At 34.9% G+C, this 20,847-nt stretch overlaps 1 protein-coding gene across 1 annotated transcript in view; it reads right to left on the reverse strand.

The window, feature by feature from the left end:
• LOC127881843 (pleckstrin homology domain-containing family M member 2-like) overlaps nucleotides 1-20,559 on the reverse strand; it is a 43,885-nt gene extending 23,326 nt beyond the window's left edge. Inside the window, exons 1-6 of the mRNA XM_052429990.1 lie at nucleotides 20,320-20,559; nucleotides 16,074-16,180; nucleotides 13,401-13,510; nucleotides 12,836-12,960; nucleotides 7,754-7,816; nucleotides 5,358-5,492 (exon numbers count right to left, since the gene is read on the reverse strand). Of these exons, the coding sequence (XP_052285950.1) occupies nucleotides 5,358-5,492; nucleotides 7,754-7,816; nucleotides 12,836-12,960; nucleotides 13,401-13,510; nucleotides 16,074-16,180; nucleotides 20,320-20,424 (645 nt within the window). The 5' untranslated portion in view covers nucleotides 20,425-20,559. The remainder of the gene's footprint in view (nucleotides 1-5,357; nucleotides 5,493-7,753; nucleotides 7,817-12,835; nucleotides 12,961-13,400; nucleotides 13,511-16,073; nucleotides 16,181-20,319) is intronic.
• Between the last annotated feature and the right edge of the window lie 288 nt (nucleotides 20,560-20,847).

Below are 20,847 nucleotides of genomic sequence, written 5' to 3' on the forward strand. Positions count from 1 at the left end.
AATCTTAGCGCAGTCCTTTCTCTTTTGCCTTTACACCCATTTATATAGGTTTCATATCAACCACCTGTGCAATCTACATCAATACATTTTCCCAAAATTCACGCATAATAAGCAGTTGACCAGCTTAACAATCAGTTTTTATGTTTTTTTAAATTTGAATTAATGCCACACTAACATTAATCTTATTTGTTTGAGCATTTTATCCAAACAAGAAACCGTCGGAGACGGATGATGATCCCCAAAGTTTTTTTTGTCACAATATTGCAATATATATTCAGATAAAAGGAAACGTCTTGAGGGGCATAACTTTGGACAAAATAATACGATGGATGGTTTAGCAACTTAAAAATTTCAAAGGGCCATAACTCTCTAAACAAGAAACCATCGGTGACAGGTGATGCTCCCCAAATGTTTTTTTTGGTCACAATATTGCACTTTATATTCAGATAAAAGGAAATGTCTTGAGGGGCATAACTTTGGACAAAATAATACGATGGATAATTTAGCAACTTAAAAATGTCAAAGGGCCATAACTCTCTAAATAAATCATCTAACCAGAACTCACAAATAACATGCGCATCTCCTCAAGGTAGTTAAGCTTCCAATAAAGCTTCATTGAATTCCAGTCAGTAGTTGGGGAGAAATAGCCAGGACAAGAATTGCACTATATGTACAGTTTATAGAAAATTTCAAAGGGTCATAACACTGTGAAAAATCATGCAACCATAACCGGCTGATAATATGCACATCTCCTGTTGGTAGTGAAGCTTCCCATAAAGTTTCATTGAATTCCGTAATATGTTGCTGAGAAATCGCTCGGACAAGAATTGCACTATATGTACAATGGAAAATTTCAAAGGGCCATAACTCTGTGAAAAAGCATCCAACCAGAACCGGTTGATAACATGCACTCCTCTTGGTAGTGAAGCTCCCCATAAAGTTTCATGGAATTCCGGTCATTAGTTGCTGAGAAATAGCCAGGACAAGAATTGCACTATATGTACAGTTAATGGAAAATTTCAAAGGGCCATAACTGTGTGAAAAATCATCCGACCAGAACCGGCTGATAATATGCACATCTCCTCTTGGTAGTGTAGCTTCCCATAAAGTTTAATGGAATGCCGGTCATTAACTGCTGAGAAATAGCGCCCGGACAAGAATTGCACTCTATATGTACAGTTAATGGAAAATTTCAAAGGGCCATAACTCTGTGAAAAATCATCCGACTGGAACCCGCTGATAATATGCACATATTTGTTGGTAGTGAAGCTTCCCATAAAGTTTCATTGAATTCTGGTCATTCGTTGCTGAGAAATAGCACGGACAAAAAATGTGCACGGACGGACACACAGACGGACGGACAGACGAAGCGGCAACTATATGCTCCCCCCAAATTTTTTGGGGGAGCATAATAAATCATCTAAACAGAACCCATAAATAACATGCGCATCTCCTCAAGGTAGTTAAGCTTCCCATAAAGCTTCATTGAATTCCTGTCAGTAGTTGGGGAGAAATAGCCCGGACAAGAATTGCACTATATGTACAGTTTATAGAAAATTTCAAAGGGCCATTACTCTGTGAAAATTTATGCGACCATATCTGTCTGATAATATGCACATCTCCTGTTGGTAGTGAAGCTTCCCATAAAGTTTCATTGAATTCCCGTAATAAGTTGCTGAGAAATAGCTCGGACAAGAATTGCACTATATGTACAAGGAAAATTTCAAAGGGCCATAACTCTGTAAAAAATCATCCTACGAGAACCGGCTGACAATATGCACATCTCCTCTTGGTAGTGAAGCTTCCCATAAAGTTTCATTGAATTCCAGTCATTAGTTGCTGAGAAATCGCTCGGACAAGAATTGCACTATATGTACAGTTAATGGAAAATTTCAAAGGGCCATAAGTCTGTGAAAAATCATTTGACGAGAACCGGCTGATAATATGCACATGTCCTCTTGGTAGTGAAGCTTCCCATAAAGTTACATTGAATTCCGGTCATTAATAGCTGAGAAATAGCCCGGACAAGAATTGCACTATATGTACAGTTAATGGAAAATTTCAAAGGGCCATAACTCTGTGAAAAATCATCCGACCAGAACCGGCTGATAATATGCACATCTCCTCTTGGTAGTGAAGCTTCCCATAAAGTTTAATTGAATTCCGATAATTTATTGCTAAGAAATAGCCCAGACAAAAATTGTGCACGGACGGACGGACACACGGACGGAAGGACAGACGAAGCGGCGACTATATGCTCCCCCCCAAAAAAATTGGGGGAGCATAAAAATCAGTTGATAACACCACAACATACATCAAGCCATGGCAGGAGAAAGGCAAATATACCATGCAAATCTTTTCAAATAATAAACAAGATATTGTTTGGCTAAATGTTCTGACCAAGTAAATGGTGATTGGGCAATTCATAAACCTCTAGAGTGTTCACAAGGTATAAGTTGAAGACACATTAAACACAACAGACAAAAGGTTGATTACAAAAAACTCATTACAGAACACATCATGCTCAAATGATCTATTACAAAAAACAAGTTCACAACATGCAAAACAATTGTCTTACTGTGATTTTTCTTGAAAGTTTAGTCTTAAATATAAGAAAACTATTACAAAATATAAACATTGAATTCTTACACATGTCACTACATGTTCTTAAAATAATCATGTAAAATATTTTGTATGTGTCAAACGTTAAAAAAATTACAATACAAAGATCACCAATGCTACAATTATTTCAAGAAGCATTTAACCCTTTCAGTGCGGGAACCGAATTTTGAAGGCCTTTGCAAACAGTTTGGATCCAGATGAGACGCCACAGAACGTGGCGTCTCATCAGGATCCAAACTGTTTGCTATTCTGATAGTATTCTTTAAAAAAATCGAAGAAAATGCTGATTTTAGAAATTCAGCAGACGACATTTTAGCAGACGACAAATTTCCCAGCATGCAAAGGGTTAAATATTACCCCTTTGAATAATAAAATACCACTTTTTCGTTCCTTTGAGGAAGATGGTCCAATTGAGTGGGGGAGAAAAAGCATGTAAGCGCATGAAAAGCGGGAATTTTCTGTCATGTTAGAATACTATCAACAATCTGTTTATTGTTTCACAATACTTAAAGGCTTCACAGTAAGGCTTTTGTTATTAGCGAAATACATTGATTGACCCCATAGGCTTAGGCCAATTTAAGCAAAATAATTACTCTTTAACTGGTATGAATTGAGATTTGTATGCGCATGCTTACGGCAGTTCTTATTGAACAATAACACTGCATTTAACATGTTTCATCCTATTTATCTGCAAACAGCCTGGTGAATAGGAAACTATATTTTTGACGATGCTGGAACAGCAGCGTCCAAGGTTTGATAACCAGTAAAAAAATTCTTCACAATGGCAACCTATGTAAAAGACCGAGCCAGTCCGATTGAGATAACTCAATTTTTCAGTTACTTCCCTTGGCATTCGCCACTGCGTAGGAGATTGCTTGTTGATTTTCATTGATAACATTCTCCTAGCAGAGTTGTCGTTCGTGTTGATAAAGGTAAATATTAATAGAACAGCATATCCTGGGGAAACAGATTCAATAAGTGTATCAGAACGTTAATTTCAAATTAGCAATTTTACATCCATTTTATTTTTATGGACCAATGTAACAACTATATATTTTCTCTATTTTGTTTGATATTTGTTCTCGATTTAGTAAATAAATTGCGAATAAAAACATGTAAAATTAACTTTTTACATGATCACAAAACTAAAGAATGCGAACGATTTCGAACCTGCAAATTGTAAACGCTGCACTGCTATGATATATATATATAGATTAAACAACATTTATTTATGTAATTGTCCGTCCCGCTAGCGCAATGGTAAGGACGTTCGCTTATTCACCTTTACGACACCAGTTCGATTCCCGCTCCCGGCGCAATGTTATATTTTGTATGTTTTGTGGTCACCATTCCTGACAGTTGTTTTTTTCCGGAAAATCTCCCCCCCCCCCTCCCGCAGCATTTGACCATATAAAAGTTTAAAAAGTATTTCAGTACAAAACAAATAGCTGGAAATTGCAATGTTTGTTCTCGATTTAGTAAATACATTGCGAATAAAAACATGTAAAATTAACTTTTGACGTGATCACAAAACTAAAGAATGCGAACGATTTCGAACCTGCAAATTGTAAACGCTGCACTGCTATGATATATATAGATAAAACAACATTTCTTTGCGTAATTGTCCGTCCCGCTAGCGCAGTGGTAAGGACGTTCGCTTTTTCACCTTTACGACACCGGTTCGATTCCCGCTCCCAGCGCAATGTTATATTTTGTATGTTTTGTGGTCACCATTCCTGACAGTTGTTTTTTTTCCGGAAAATCTCATCCCCCCGCAGCATTTGACCATATAAAAAATTAAAAAGTATTTCAGTACAAAACAAATAGCTGGAAATTGCAGCTATCATTCAAAATTCGTCCCACTTGTCGTCAATCTAATCTTATTAGGTAGGAGTGCTGGACACACTCCGGGTCCCAACATTATGCAGCCTCAGTGCGGACGTAACTCATTACCTTGGACACACAAATACACACACTGGGTGCAGCCTAGGCGTGTATAGACTCAAACAAGGCAACAAACTCAAGTGCGGGCACAATCTTTTAAAATTTACATATTGAATACGATATTCTAACAGAAATTACACAACCACCTAAGTGTACATACCATGTTTGATATTACGTTTGATTGTTAGATTTCAGCATATACATGTATAAGGTCATTTCGCTATTAATTAACTTATCCATATGTTCATGGGTGAACTCGGCTAGTCAAGTGCTCATACGATTGAGCTCACATGGTCCGGCTATGTGCTCATACCTACTTTCGAGAATTATCATGAATGTATTGCCATACTTAATGAACAAGAATGTGACCCGCCTCCCAGTTTCGCTCAATGGGTCAAGTTACCCACGGGTACTACTGCCCCGTACCCCTAAACATTTTTCGTACCAAAAATGTTTTGTACGCAAATTTTTTTCTTACCAAATTTTTTTTCGTACCCAAAGTTTTCGTACCCAAATTTTTTTATCGTACCCAAATGTTCGTATCAACATACACAATTGTGGTGATATAGATCAACTTAAATTGATGTTTTATATCCATCCTCTTCAAAAGCATCGCCACACCAGTACTGCCAGGACTTTGATTAACAAATGATACCATGTTAGTGTACTATTTTCCAAACCATTTGTTGGCTTTATTTTTAAATTGTCAAACCTTTAAACAGAAAAAATAACTTTCCCAAACCCAATAACATATGACACATTACGCACATTCATTAAGTGTCTAGACTAACCTGTGGCAGTGGTTTGTTGGGCACATGGACGCTCTCCATGCTGCAGATGGACAGGCGGTCAAAGTCCATGGAGGCCTCGATGTTGTTACGGCTGCTCTTGGGAGGATAGATACACAGGTCCAGGTAGGGCACGTCCTGCAGGAGAAGGTAACAGAGCACGGATCAAAATTAGTGCTATGCAACTCATGCTTCGTATACTTAACAAGGTTTTCAATAACCGTGATTATATGATGTCACAATAGTAAAATGGCAGCCATTTTCGGTCCAACTTGCTAGTTTTCTAAGATTTAATTTTTTTCTCTCCATTTTGGCATTTAATACATGGATGTGCATAGCACGTTGTTTTTTTTACCAGAGCACATGCCTACAAGCCCTACAATGGGTACTGTTGTCAGAGTCTTAGTGTCCCATAGAGTGGGTTTGCAATATTTTATTGGTTGCATGAAATAATATGAGTTCCGTTCTGGGAAAACAGGTTTAATGCTTTTGTGTAAAGTGTCATCCCAGATAAGTCTGTGCACAGTCTAATCAGGGACGATACTTTCCGCCTAACTTGAATTTTGTTTAGAAGAGACTACCTATAAACAAAAAAATCCAATAAAAATGGAAAGCTTCGTCTCTGATAAGCCTTTGTGGACTGCACAGGCTTATTTGAGAGGACACTTTACACAAATGCATTAAACACCGATTTCCAAGAATGACACTCATATTATCACTCAAATCAAAACCATGGAGGACAAATTGTCAGGGGTTGAAGTCTTATACTTTTTGGCCTTGCACTTGATTTAGTAGCAAGATGTTTTCAAGAAAATAACAAACAGGCAACCTTGTGATGTAAAACATTGCATACAATTTTTGAGACTTCTATTTAATTCAGACCATGGAAATGGCATTAAAAATATGAAGAACAAAAATTATGTGCAAAAGATATGAGTCAACAAGACTATTGCAAAGCAATATAAGTCCCCTACAGTTGAAACTCCACCATTTTCAGCAATATTTCTAGTCTATTTGTTGCCTTAGCAACCAGAATTCTTGATGCAGGAACAAAATGAAATGACGTGAATAATCTCCATATTGCCATCTATCCAAGTTTCAAGTTTCATGAAAAAATATGATGAACTTTTAAAGTTTTCGCAGGATCCACCATTTTCAGCAATATTTCTAGTCAATATGTTGCCATAGCAACCATAATTCTTGAGGTAAGAACAAAATGAAATGACATGCATAATCTCCATATTGCCATCTATCCATGTTTCAAGTTTCATGAAAACAAGATGTGTTTGGGAAACACAATGTCCCCCTATATGACGTTTGACCTTGAAGGATGACCTTGACCTTGACCCTTCACCACTCAAAATGTGCAGCTCGATGAGATACACATGCATGTCAAATATAAAATTGCTAGCTTCAATATTGCAGAAGTGACATTACATGAGCAATTTTGACCCATATATTTGACCTTGAAGGATGACCTTGACCTTTCACCACTCAAAATGTGCAGCTCGATGAGATACACATGCATGCCAAATATCAAGTTGCTATCTTCAATATTGCAAAAGTATTCATAAAATAAGCGATTTGGGCCACATATATTTGACCTCTGACTTGAAGGATTACTTTGACCTTGACCTTTCACCACTCAAAATGTGCAGCTCCACGAGATACACATGCATGCCAAATATCAAGTTGCTATCTACAATATTGCAAAAGTACTCATAAAATGAGCGATTTTGGCCACATATATTTGACCTCTGACCTTGAAGGATGACCTTGACCATGACGTTTCACCACTCAAAATGTGCAGCTCTATGAGATACACATGCATGCCAAATATCAAATTGCTATCTTGAATATTGAAATACTGCAAAAGTGTACATTAAATAAGCGACTTTGACCCATATATTTGACCTTTGACCTTGAAGGATGACCTTGACCTTTCACCACTCAAAATGTGCAGCTCCATGAGATACATATGCATGCCAAATATCAAGTTGCTATCTTCAATATTGCAAAAGTTATTGCAAATGTTAAAGTTGGCGCAAACCAACCAACAGACCAACAGACCAACCAACCAACAGACAGGGCAAAAACAATATGTCCCCCACTACTATAGTGGGGGACATAAAAAACTTTTAAAGTTATCGCAGGATACAGAAAAGTGTGACAGACTGACAGACTGACTGACAGACAGAGCACAAACCATAAGTCCCCTCCGATTTCACCCGTAGGGGACAATTACAGACTGACAGACTGACTGACAGACACAGCGCAATCCATAAGTCCCCTTTGGTTTCACCGGTAGGGGACAATTACATGAGGTGATCCAACAGCTCAAACCCTTTTTTGTTCCAAATCCTGCAGGAGCAGTTTGCAGGAGAAATACTATAACTTACACATTCCATTTGAAATTCAGTTTTTTCTAGCCCTGCTATCACTGTCAGCAAAACTTCGAACTTCTGAAAGTCAATTACATATATGGAAGTTATATAATCAATTACAATTATGGATGTTATATAAACAATAAAAAAAATTTGGAAATAATTAAAACAATATACAAGAGGGCCATGATGGCCCTGAATCGCTCACCTGACTAACCTTGCTTCATGAACTTAAATTTTATTAGACCCATATACAATCCCAAGCCAAATTTCATTAATTAATACATTCTGACAAAATTTCATTAAGACGTGATGAAAACTGTGACCTCTTTCATCTACACAAGGTTTTACTAGAATTGGCTCGGTGACCTTTTTTTTGACCCCAGATGACCCATATAAAATCCAAAATCAGATATTATCAAGATAAACATTCTGACCGTATTTCATTAAGATCATATAAAAACTATGACCTCTAATGCTTTCACAAAGTTTTTCTATGATTTGACCTAGTGACCTAGTTTTTGACCCCAGATGACCCTAATACAATCACAACCCAGATTTCATCAAGATAAATATTCTGGCCAAATTTCATAAAGATTTAATGAAAACTGTGACCTCTACTGTATACAACAGATTTTTTTTAATCTGACCTAGTTTTTGACCCTAGATGACCCAAATTCAATCCCAACCCAGATTTAAACAAGACAAACATTCTGACTATACTTCATTAATGTCTGATGAAAACTGTGACCTCTATAGTCTACACAAGGTTTTTCTCCAAATGACCCAAATACAATCCAAACAGTGCTCCCCTTGCCCAAAAATTTATGTAGCCAACATTTTAGCCAAATGGAATTTTGTGTAGCCAAATTTTAGAAACTGTAGCCAAAGTTTTAGAAAAGCATTTGCAGTAATCAAAGTTGGAGATTTTGAAAATCCTGAACTTAAAGCTGGGGGCCAGGGGGCCACAGGGCCCTCAGTGGATCCAGGGGACAAGGGGGCCGGAGGCCCCTGGAAGCTCCTGGATTTGACGCATTTAAAGGGTGCCTGTACCTGTTCTGGTGATTCTATTTTCTTAAAAAAAACAACATACACTTATATTTAAAAATCTTCATGTATTTGATAAGGAACACACAAAAGTTAGTCAAAAGGCAATTAATTCACATGCACCTCTGTCTGGCATGGACTCGACTGCAGGTGTTGCTTTTGAAGAACCCAGTAAAACCTGTAACAGTCGTTACAAATTATTATATTTTTCACACATACTTTAAAAAGTCAATAAAACATGTTTAATAAATGCAGAATCAAATGTTTGTCACCATTTATATTCACAGAATCATGCTGCCAGAAGCCTCCACATTCACCTAAGAAAATTGGGTATGGTGGCTTCTGCTCAACAGTTAAAATTGAAAATTTCAGCATGGGTTCCCCTAGTTTTTATCCCAAACGTTTTGTTTGAATGCTAAATAATTGTATCCCAGTGTGACCCAAATTCGACGATGTAATGGTTACATGAAGCAATATTTAGCAAATAATTAAAGAAATAATGAAATGTTTAATAGCACAAAATAATAATTTTAAACTCGGCTGTATAACTTTGAAATGATTCCAAGACAATAATCATCCATTTAATCGATAAAAATAAAACATCATTGAATTTAGGTGTCGTCGAATTTGGGTTACAGTAGGTTGCCCATATTTGTTTTACAAAAAGTAAAAAAAACAACATTTCTTGCTGCTAAGCTCATATGTTGGGGACAAGTAAACATTTTATTTAACTAAAAAAGACCTGTCCCACTCAGCAAAAATGGTGTATTTGATCGTTTTTTCAATTACTGTTAAAATTCTTTTTCTGTTTTATGCTTTATTCAAAGGTCAAAATGTTTTAAAAGCTCACAATCAATGAATCATACGTTATTAATAAAAAAAATTGGCAAATTTGCTAGATCTATCTTGCCGATTTTTGATGCAAAACAACCTAAACAGTAAACTTTAGCAACAGAAAATACGACCAAATTTGGGGTCGTAAAATTAAAAAATAAAAACCCTACCTGGTTAGTCTTGATGGTTCTTATATTCTTTATGTGATTAGGGTCCTCTGCGTGGAGACGAAATGCCTTCTTCCCACAAGACTGATAATTCAGGGTTTTCTTACAAACTTCTCAAACCGCTTTTCCACAAGCTTCCACTTTTCTCAACCAGTTCATTCCCCGCCCGTAGACTACAGCGTAGTCTTTCTCGTGTAACCATTCCCAGCGCCACTTATTTTATGCACCTTCAAGTTCTTTCACCTTATATCCAACAGGCAAGTATCTCGTTGCCATTTTTCTCAACTTAAGTCTAAACACAGCATCCCATTCGGCATTAAATATACGCAAAAAGTACTCAAATTGATTTAAATCGGCAGCAATCTTTAATCTTTAATCAGATGTAATTGTTTATTTAAGCCGCTACGATGTACGATTTGTTTTCACATCAGTAATTTGTCTCGATGACCGGTGTTAATGCCGACTGCGTATCACATTTTCAGGTCAATAACACGGCGATGTATTGAAGCACAGTCTACAGCTGAAAGCGGTTAATATCTGGGACGGCATGTCAGGAAAAAAATTGTTCAATAATTAAGCAACGATTAATAACACTAATCCTTTATGGATTTTTATGAAATAAAAACCATAATAAAGAAAATGTTATTCTATTTAATCTAATAGATAAATTATTATAATACACTTAGTGAAAAACAATTAATTATGCTGTTAAAGGTTTTTCTATTATTTGATCTAGTGACCTAGTTTTTGACCCCAGATGACCCAAATACAATCCCAACCCAGATTTCATCAAGACAAACATTCTGACCAAATTTTATCAAGATTGGATGAAAACTGTGACCTGTATTGTCTACACAAGGTTTTTCTATTATTTGACCTAGTGACCTAGTTTTTGACCCCAGATGACCCAAATACAATCCCAACCCAGATTTCATCAAGATAAACATTCTGACCAAATTTCATAAAGATTGGATGAAAACTGTGACCTCTACTGTCTACACAAACAAATTGTTGACGGACGCACACACACACGCACACACAACGGACGCCGGACATCACACGGTCACATAAGCTCACCATGTCACTTCGTGACAGGTGAGCTAAAAATATGGAATTTATATACACAATTAAAATTATGAAAGTTACATAAGCAACAAGACTATTGCCAAGCAATAAAAGTCCCCTACCGGCTCCACCATTGTCAGAAATTCCACCATTGTCAGAATTTTTTTTTATTTGTTGCCATAGCAACCAGAATTTTTTACGTAGGATAAAAATGAAATGACGTGCATAATGTCCATATTGCCATCTATCAATGTTCCAAGTTTTATGAAAAAATATTAAGAACTTTTAAAGTTATCACAGGATCCAGAAAAACACCATTTTCAGCAGTATTTCTAGTATATTTGTTGCCATAGCAACCATAATTTTAGACGTAGGAACAAAATGAAATGACGTACATAATGTCCATATTGCCATCTATCCATGTTCAAAGTTTCATGAAAAAATATTAAGAACTTTTAAAGTTATCGCAGGATCCAGAAAACCACCATTTTCAGCATTATTTGTAGTCTATTTGTTGCCATAGCAACCAGAATTTTTGACGTAGGAACAAAATTAAATGACGTGCATAATGTCCATATTGCCATCTATCCATGTTTCAAGTTTCATGAAAAATATTAAGAACTTTTTAAGTTATCGCAGGATCCAGAAAAAAACACCATTTTCAGCAGTATTTCTAGTCTATTTGTTGCCATAGCAACCAGAAATTTTGACGTAAGAATAAAATGAAATGACGTGCGTAATGTCCATATTGCCATCTATCCATGTTCCAAGTTTCATAAAAAAATATTCAGAACTTTTTAAGTTATCGCAGGATCCAGAAAAAACACCATTTTCATCAGTATTTCTAGTCTATTTGTTGCCATAGCAACCACAATTTTTGACGTATGAACAAAATGAAATGACGTGCATAATTTTCATATTGCCATCTGTCCATATTCCAAGTTTCATGAAAAAATATTAAGAACTTTTAGATTTATCGCAGGATCCAGAAAAAAACACCATTTCAGCAGTATTTCTAGTCTATTTGTTGCCATAGCAACCACAAGTTTTGACGTAGGAACAAAATGAAGTGACGTGCATAATGTCCATATTGCCATCTATCCATATTCCAAGTTTCATGAACAAATATTAAGAACTTTTAGAGTTATCGCAGGATCAAGAAAAAAACACCATTTTCAGCAGTATTTCTAGTCTATTTGTTGCCATGACAACCACAATTTTTGACGTAGGAAAAAAATGAAATGACGTGCATAATGTCCATATTGCCATCTATCCATATTTCACGTTTCATGAAAAAATATTAAGAACTTTTAGAGTTATCGCAGGATCCAGAAAAGTGTGACGGACAGACTGACGGACGGATACAAAACCATAAGTCCCCTCCGGTGAAACCGGTAGGGGACTAATAAATATGAGTGCCACTTAACAAGATATCTACACTTAAAGAGATGACAACTCGATAACCCAAGGATATACATGTAGATAGCGAACTTTTCATAAATATAACTTGAATTAAAAGTAAAAATCTCAATTTTTGTACATACAATTTCAGATTCAAGTATTCGTTTATATTCTGTTTTTAGCAATATTTACTTGTTTCAAATATTTGAGTTTAAAAATTCATTTACATAAACTTGACAAACACTCTAGGAATTCCACGATTTTTAGGAATTATTTAGCTTTCCATTTCTTGCTTGTTTCTTTAATGATACATGCCTTCGCCTAAGTGTCACCTCTGTTAACACTTTCCCAGTCAGAGGCAAAGTTAAAATGGCTATGTGCAAACAGCATAAAACCAGAACAGCCTGCGAGTAACTTGCAGTCTGTTCACTTTTATGCTGTTTGCTGCTCATCAGTATCTAAGGGTTGGAAATGAAGCCTTTAAAACTTGAATCATGTAAGAAAGGTACTTAATTAAATTTATCTATCAAAGGGACTACAAATGCGTCAAAATAGGTATTTCTGTGGTAAAGGGTTGACTCACATCCTGGTCCCTGACTAGCGCGTCCCTCACATAGAAGCTCTCCACAAGACTGTTGTTGCCCTGGTAACAGCGGAGGTAGCTCTCCAGCAGAGACTCATTCAGGGCCATTAGCAGCCATGCCCGACCTGCGCGATAATCGCGCCATGCGACATTAGATAATAATTATTAATGAAATAAATACTGTTCAAAATAACTGAGAGTATTTACTAGTGCTTCACAATTTAACTTTCATTGCAAAATCCATACCAACAATAAACTTTTGTCTTTAAACCTTAACTTTGATTAATTGAATCAACTGTTTAAATACCGGTAAGCCTCCTTCTGGGAAAACTGGGCTTAATGCGTGTGAGTAAAGTATTTTCCCAGATTAGCCTGTGCAGTTCGAACAGGCAAATCAGGGACGCCTTTTTTTTGCCTAAACTGAATTGTCGCTAAGAAGAACACTCATTTAAACAAAAAACGAACACCTTACAAGCAGAAAGTGTCGTCCCGGCTTAGCCAGTGGGACGTCATTTTACGCAAATGCATTAAGCCCTGTATTCCCAAGGCCAGGTTCATACATTACCTCGACCAAGATCTGTCGTCACATGTCTCATACGTTTGATCTGTTTAACACATTCCTTATGGGTGAACTCTGTGACGATCTTCCAATAGCCTGGCGTCACATGACGAAGCCTGCGAAACGGAAGTGCAGAATTTTAATACAATGGAGGGACAACTTTGAATTTTAATAGCAACAACTTTGTGTTTGTTTTATCACTCAAAACTCATAGAAGTGCTGCTTTCAAGTAGGAAAAATGATTTTTCTTTCATTCTATACAGCTTGGTGGTCAGGAGGTAATGCTATTTTCTGATATTCTATACAGCTAAGTGGTCAGGTGGTAATGTTATTTTCTGATATTCTATACAGCTTAGTGGTCAGGTGGTAATGCTGTTTTCTGATAGAAGGGCAATGCTGAAAAAGTAGATTGCTGACTTTCTACATAAAACCAACCCTAAGAAAGTCTACTGAAAGTATAAAAACAAAACAAATTTGGTAAATTTTGGAAGAACATATAAAATGATTTTGATTTAAACTATCTGTAAATGTTTTAGCAGTTCCTTGGGCTACTATTTTTAAAAGGTAAATTATTATGTTTGAAAATTTTCCAGAAATATAACTCAATATCATACCGCTTGTCTTATCATAATTACACTAAAAGTTTCAAAGCCAATTACACTAAACAAAATAAATCAACTTTTGCTAAAATTAAATAAATTCTACTTGCAGCAAAAAAGTAAACATATTTCAGTGAACAATAACTTGTTTTTAGAAAATAAATTTAATTATTTATTATTAAGTCAAAAACATTGTTTAACCTTTCTTACTGTTTTTTGTTATTTTTGTATTTATGCACTTCAGATTTTTTTCCAAATTTTATGACTCAAGTATATGTGGCCTGAGTCACTAAATATAACCTGATCTTGGACTATATTCACATATTTTTTTCTTATATTTAAGCCTTAGAATTAAGAATATTTTTTAAACTGCCATGTTCTAGAACAGTCTAATTATTGAGTTCAACTTGGTATTTAACACTTTAAATAAAATCAATTTAGATTGTTTTTCAGAACGTTAATGTTATCATAATCCTCCATATATTCAACTACTCAAGTATATTTCTTGGTTGTAAGTCTTTTCTTTTTCATAAAGTATAAGAATGTGTTAGTTACTACGGCCTGACAATTCCCAAGTTTCCAGGACAATGCAGGACAGGACACAGCAGGCATTTTCCTGGTCATTTAGAGAAAACAAGAGCACCGCATAACGGGTGCCACGCTCGGCTGCGAAAGCTTGTCAGATTATTTTTTTTACATGTCACAGTGACCTTGACCTTTGACCTAGTGACCCAAAAATGGGCGTGGCATGTAGAAGTCATCAAGGTGCATGTACATATGAAGTTTCAAAGTTGTAGGTGGAAGCACTATGATGTTAGAGGCAAAGTTAAAGTTTTATATTAAAGGTCACAGTGACCTTGACCTTTGACCTAGTGACCCAAAAAGGGGTGTGGCGTGTAGAACTCATCAAGGTGCATGTACATATGAAGTTTCAAAGTTGTAGGTGGAAGCACTTTAATTTTAGAGCCAATGTAAAGGTTTTAGCACGACGCCCGGATTGAGGATGACGAGGAGGCTATGACAATACCTTGGCTTTTCTCCCAAAACAGCTAAGCTAAAAATTAAATTTCAGCATTGTGAATGTTTCTGCACGAAAAATCCACTGATTTGGGGAAAAATAATATAATATAACCTTTTATTACAATGAAATTTGAAGAAAAAGATCGATTAAATTATAGTTATTTTTTTAAAGATGTACTTTAAATTAAATTGAGATAGAATAATCATCTTAATCGCACTTCTTTCTAAAAAGTATCAAAACAAAATAATTTTTTTTATTTTTTTTTTCAAATTTGGATTTTTTTGGGCAAATTTAGTTTGGGAATGGTGAGTTAATGGGTCTGTTTAACTGACCAGTAGACACACCAGGAAACAGCCTGACACTAACACAGACATAAACAATAGTCATGGCTAAATACTAACCAGTAACTTTCTCAAGTGCACACATAAGTGTTATTCAGAACATCCTTATTATAGCCAAAGCTGTCAATAATAGATAGGATCACATATGACTTAGATTTGTGATCTTTACAGATAAAACAATCGTCTCAATTACTTGCATGTGATTTGTGATACTTGTACATTGAAGAAACATACTGTGGGAATGGGGATGGCTACTTAACATGTGATCAATAGCAACACTTATAGAAATAATATCTTTAAATAAGTTAAATATTTAAATGCTAAACATATGAAATGTTAAAAAGAATTTTTACTTTTAATGTTGAAAATAAATGTTCTCTAAATACTCCAGATTCTAAATAAGGTACAAAACTTTAAGATGCTGTAATTTTCTGCAAAAAGTCACTGTTAAGAGATCATATAATTGAACCCTTTCCCACTCACAAGCAAAGTGAAAATAGCTATGTGCAAACAGCATAAAACCAGAACAGCCTGCGAGTAACTAGAAGTCTGTTCAGGTTTTATGCTGTTTTCTGCTCATCAGTATTTAAGGGTTGGAAAAGAAGCCTTTAAAAAACTTGAATCTTGTAAGAAAGGTATTTAATTAAATTTTACTTTCTAAGGGACTACAAATGCGCCAAAATACGTATCCGAGTGGTAAAGGGTTAAGAGTCGTTACCCATGCAGCAGGGTATGGTCCAGATGTTCACACAGTCTCTGACACTGCCAGTCATAGTTCCCCAGTTTCACTGTCTGCCGTCCAGCTAACACATCAAGCTCTTGTATCTGTAATACAGTATGTGAACTCAAGCCTTGATATGGGAAAACGGGAAGTAACGCATGTGCGTAAAGAGTTTCCCCAGATTAGGCTGACCAGTCTTCACAAGCCAATCAAAGACAACATTTTCCGCCTTAACTTGATTTTCACCAAGAAGGGACTTGATTGAAACGAAACACACAATACAAGCGGAAATTGTTGTTCCTGATTAGCCTGTGTAGACTCCACAGGCTTATCTTGGATGACACTTTAAGAACATGCATTAAACCTTGTTTTGCTCACTTGTTTTCATACATAGCATTCAACCTTGTTCGGCTCACTTGCTTGCATAGATAGCCATTAAGAAATAGTTGTCCTGATTTGTTGTCATAATTTCTCATTGTAAGTCTGGCATAAATTAATACAATGAGAAATTTAAAATGTATAATCAAGGCTTAGAATAATATAACGGCGAGGCTTGCCGAGACAAAGCTCAAAGCTTTTCTGTTTACCATACAACTACAAACCGATTTTAAAGAAATATTGAAAAAAATTGCTAAAAAGCTTCATTTTCATCGGGAAAGAATATGACTATTTTCGTTTGAAGTGTTAATAATGATGTCATGAGCATGTACGCTTCATATTTGTAAAACATGTTTTTTGCAGTTTATGTTGCATTTTGTGTTTAAAATATATTACATCTTGGTATCAAATTATTGGTTTTGTTTAATCTAACTCGATTTTGCTAAAATTGATTTCTTTATAGTTGATTCCGAGTAATATAACCTCCTATTATCTACTTATGTAAGAACTTCCAGACCTGTTGAACTGATACAAAAATATATCAGGCAGTGTTATCTCATGGAGATATCCATGCAGCTGTATGATAAAAAAATGAATGCATGCCACAAACATTATCATACATTTAGTTTGGTGTACTTTTTACGTGTAACTTTTTTAGTTAATTTAATTTCACTTTTATGAATACATATACGTTAATATTTCTATACATGTAATCATATTGGAATTATTACTTTTAATGCAATGACATATCTGTTGATGAACATGAAACTTACGTGTTAACACACAATGTGATTTATTTTACAGGAGAAGCAAATCAACCATAAGCCAATAAAGTTTCTTATTAAAAACCAAGAATTGCATTTTCACTTTAACAAGTCAATTATTTACAACTGTGTGGGGCATATGAAACAGACTGATGTAAATTCTAAAAGTTGGCAATGAAACAAATAAATGAATTGATTCCAAGAAATGTTCAATGTAAAACTTAAGTACAAACATTTTCACATTTTGTAAAAAAAAGGATTTTGGTCATTGGAATCATGAGAACTGCTAGTATCTTTATCTTTAAATTATAATTAAAAAATATTAACATATTTTTCTATTGTCAAATGTCTGTCACATCAAAATATATAAATGTACACTTTCAGTGAATGAAATGGAAAATATGAACAGTAGTTTAAATGGAAAATAAATATCATGAAACAAATGTAACAAAATAGCGCTGTTGTTTTACAGCCCACATTGTAATGCACCATTTAAGTATGTTTCTGAACCTCAACTTCTGCTACGTAGTCATACAATTTAATGGCAACTTGATGTACTTAAAACCTTACTTAATGTGCAATTCTATGCTGTGTAACATTGCACAGCAATAACTGTATAGCGAAGTCTTCAATTGCAAAATGCATTGTTCTTTTTCCCCATTTTGGGAATGGGACGGGGCCCTTTGCCTTGGAAAAATTGCTTGTTTGATCTAAAATTGGGAAATTGGTATTGTTGCGTTTTTGCAAACAAATACTTTAAAATTTAGAATAAAAATGTTATTACTTATGATATAATGTGGCTTGAGCTAAGAATATTCTATTACGATAAATTGCGTGATCCCCAGGGTATGGCCACTTTTGATAAGTGACTTTATTTAAACTAATGTTTTAGTTGATCAAAATAATAAGCTACATACCAGATTTTAACCACTTTGCCTTGTAATAACAGAAGGGAATACTTGTATAAGTCCATATCAGTTTTTTTTTCCTAAAAATTACTGCCGATTTTCAACTGCTTCCCAATAGCAAAAATTAACGTTTTTTCCCAAAAAGCTGATTTTTTTTTAAAAGAAAGAAGTCTCTAATGATTTCTTAACTCAAATTTGCCACTTTTATCAATTAAAATAATCCTAATTTGACCAGACTCCTTTTCTCAAAATGGCTAGAAAAAACCCTGAACATGCACTTAAAAACAATTTTAATTCTGTTACTTTTAATCATATTTATAATGCCTAATTTTTCCCGATTTCATGGTTTATCGCACTATTTTTCCCAATATCATGGTTTATCGCGCTAATTTTCCCAATTCAAATGGCACAGGCTGTAACAAATAAAAGCAAAAAAAATCACTGCATATGAACATTCTAACATTTCTTGGAAGTTGATAATCCTAACGATCCTTACAGTAGGAGACTTTGAAAATATTTTAAAATAAGGTACTTTATAAATCTTAACAAAGATGTAACAAGGCCGGTGATGTAAATGAGCACTTGTCCTGCACTTGAACTAACAATCACAACTTTGACTGTTAAAACAGTTCAGAACGGGCAATGTTCTTCTTTGCTTGTTGGAATAAAAAAATATAAGCAAACAAATATCACATGAAATATAAGCCAATTAACAAATTAAAATGCACCACTTTAATCTTTATATGGCATACTATCTGTTGTTAAGAGTGTCTGCACATGAAATATAAGCCAATTAACAAATTAAAATGCACCAATTTAATCTTACTATGGCATACTTACTGTTGTAAAGAGTGTCTGCACATGAAATATAAGCCAATTAACAAATTAAAATGCACCACTTTAATCTTTATATGGCATACTTCCTGTTGTAAAGAGTGTCTGCACATGAAACTTTAATTAAAGGCTAATGAAGTGCCTTTGACCTGATGTTAATTGGTATTTGGTGTTATATTGTTATTAATGTTATTGTACACTTTCAGTAAGCTAATATTTGCCTAAAACCTAATAAAATTTTAATAATGAGATGTTTCTTGCATTATCAGTAATCTAGACATTCTCACACATTTTTAAGCATAACACTTGTTAGCTTTCCAGTTAAAAAGAATTTATACAGAGCAAATATTACTTGTAAATATTGTTTTGATTACATTATTATTAATTTGTCTGAATCTTTCCTGATGACTTTGTGTTTTTGTTTTTACAAAGTTGTACAAAGGGTTATTACAGACATTTATTTATCATTATTATCAATATGTCTTCCTTGAGATTTTTATGTATAAAAAGGGCCCTTATTTGATAGGAAAGCAGTCAAGACATGAGTTAACATAATACAGAGATTGGTTGGAGTTACTTTATGTATGTGAAAAAATACAAATGTTAAGAATACATAATATAAAAACTTTTGGGGCAATTGCACTTTACCGGTACGCAACACCCAACACCTTATACCTAACACTTTACATCTAAAAACTAACCCAACACCTAATAATCCGTTTTATTCTATAAAATTCCTTAGTATCGGGGGCTACCGCCCTCAAACCCCGCTTTGGCGATAGTGGTAAACAACGGCATACCGGTAACATGGTAAAGTGCAATCTAGCCAAACTTTTTAAACAAGAACTTTTGTGAGAGGCTGTGATTTCACTGACATGTTTACACTGAAACACATACAGCCGCTCTACTTTGTGACAACACGTGCAAAAAGAGTGTGGACTCTAACATTCAATGTTTATTTGTTGACATATCCTACCGCAACCCAAATTCGACGACACCTAAATTCGACGATGTTCTATTTGTATTGATTAAATGGATGATTATTGTCTTGGAATCATTTCAAAGTAATACAGCCGAGTTTAAAATATTATTTTGTGCTATTAAACATTTCATTATTTCTTTCATTATTTGCTATATATTGCTTCATGTAACTGTTACATCGTCGAATTTGGGTCACACCGGGATACGTTATTATTTTATATAATTGTTATACTGTGTCAAGCAAATTGATGAAACAAACGGTAAATCATCATCATAACTTCCCTAAGTCTGAACACAACAACATATACCTTGTCTCGACCCCAGTGTAACGAAAGTATTAAAAAAAAATATAATTATTATAATTTGTGTAATACTCACACTTTTGACAGCTTTTGCAACATTTGCAATTATTTTGTCCTTCAGCCTCATTCTATCGTGAGCACTGTCCATTGCAATGGTTGATCGACTGTAGACGAAGTTCATGATTCACGCTCTGAACCAGGCACTTCGGAAAGCATCGCTGACAATATTAAGATTTTTTTGACTGATAGTTCTGTACATTTCCTGGTGTCAGATGACCAGTTTCGTTTTGCGTTTCTGGTTGGTGTTATTGTAAGTTATTAGTGCTGATAAATATGAAAATATTGAAACCAGTCTTTCAATGTTGTTGTTGTTGTTGTTTTAACCGTTTTATATAGGTCATAATACACTAAATAGTTTCCCTATATAATTTAATGTAAAAGCGACAACTTTGAGCGAAAATAAATGCAACATTTTGCACTTAGAGACCCCCATAACCATACCTTTTCGTAAAGGCCATTCTAAGCGGAATCGATTTATGCAATAAAAAAAGATATGTCATGTACAATGCAAGAAAGAACTTGACACAAATCAAAATCGACTGTT

Source organism: Dreissena polymorpha, chromosome 5 (assembly GCF_020536995.1).
Source record: "Dreissena polymorpha isolate Duluth1 chromosome 5, UMN_Dpol_1.0, whole genome shotgun sequence".
NCBI classification, from domain to species: domain Eukaryota; kingdom Metazoa; phylum Mollusca; class Bivalvia; order Myida; family Dreissenidae; genus Dreissena; species Dreissena polymorpha.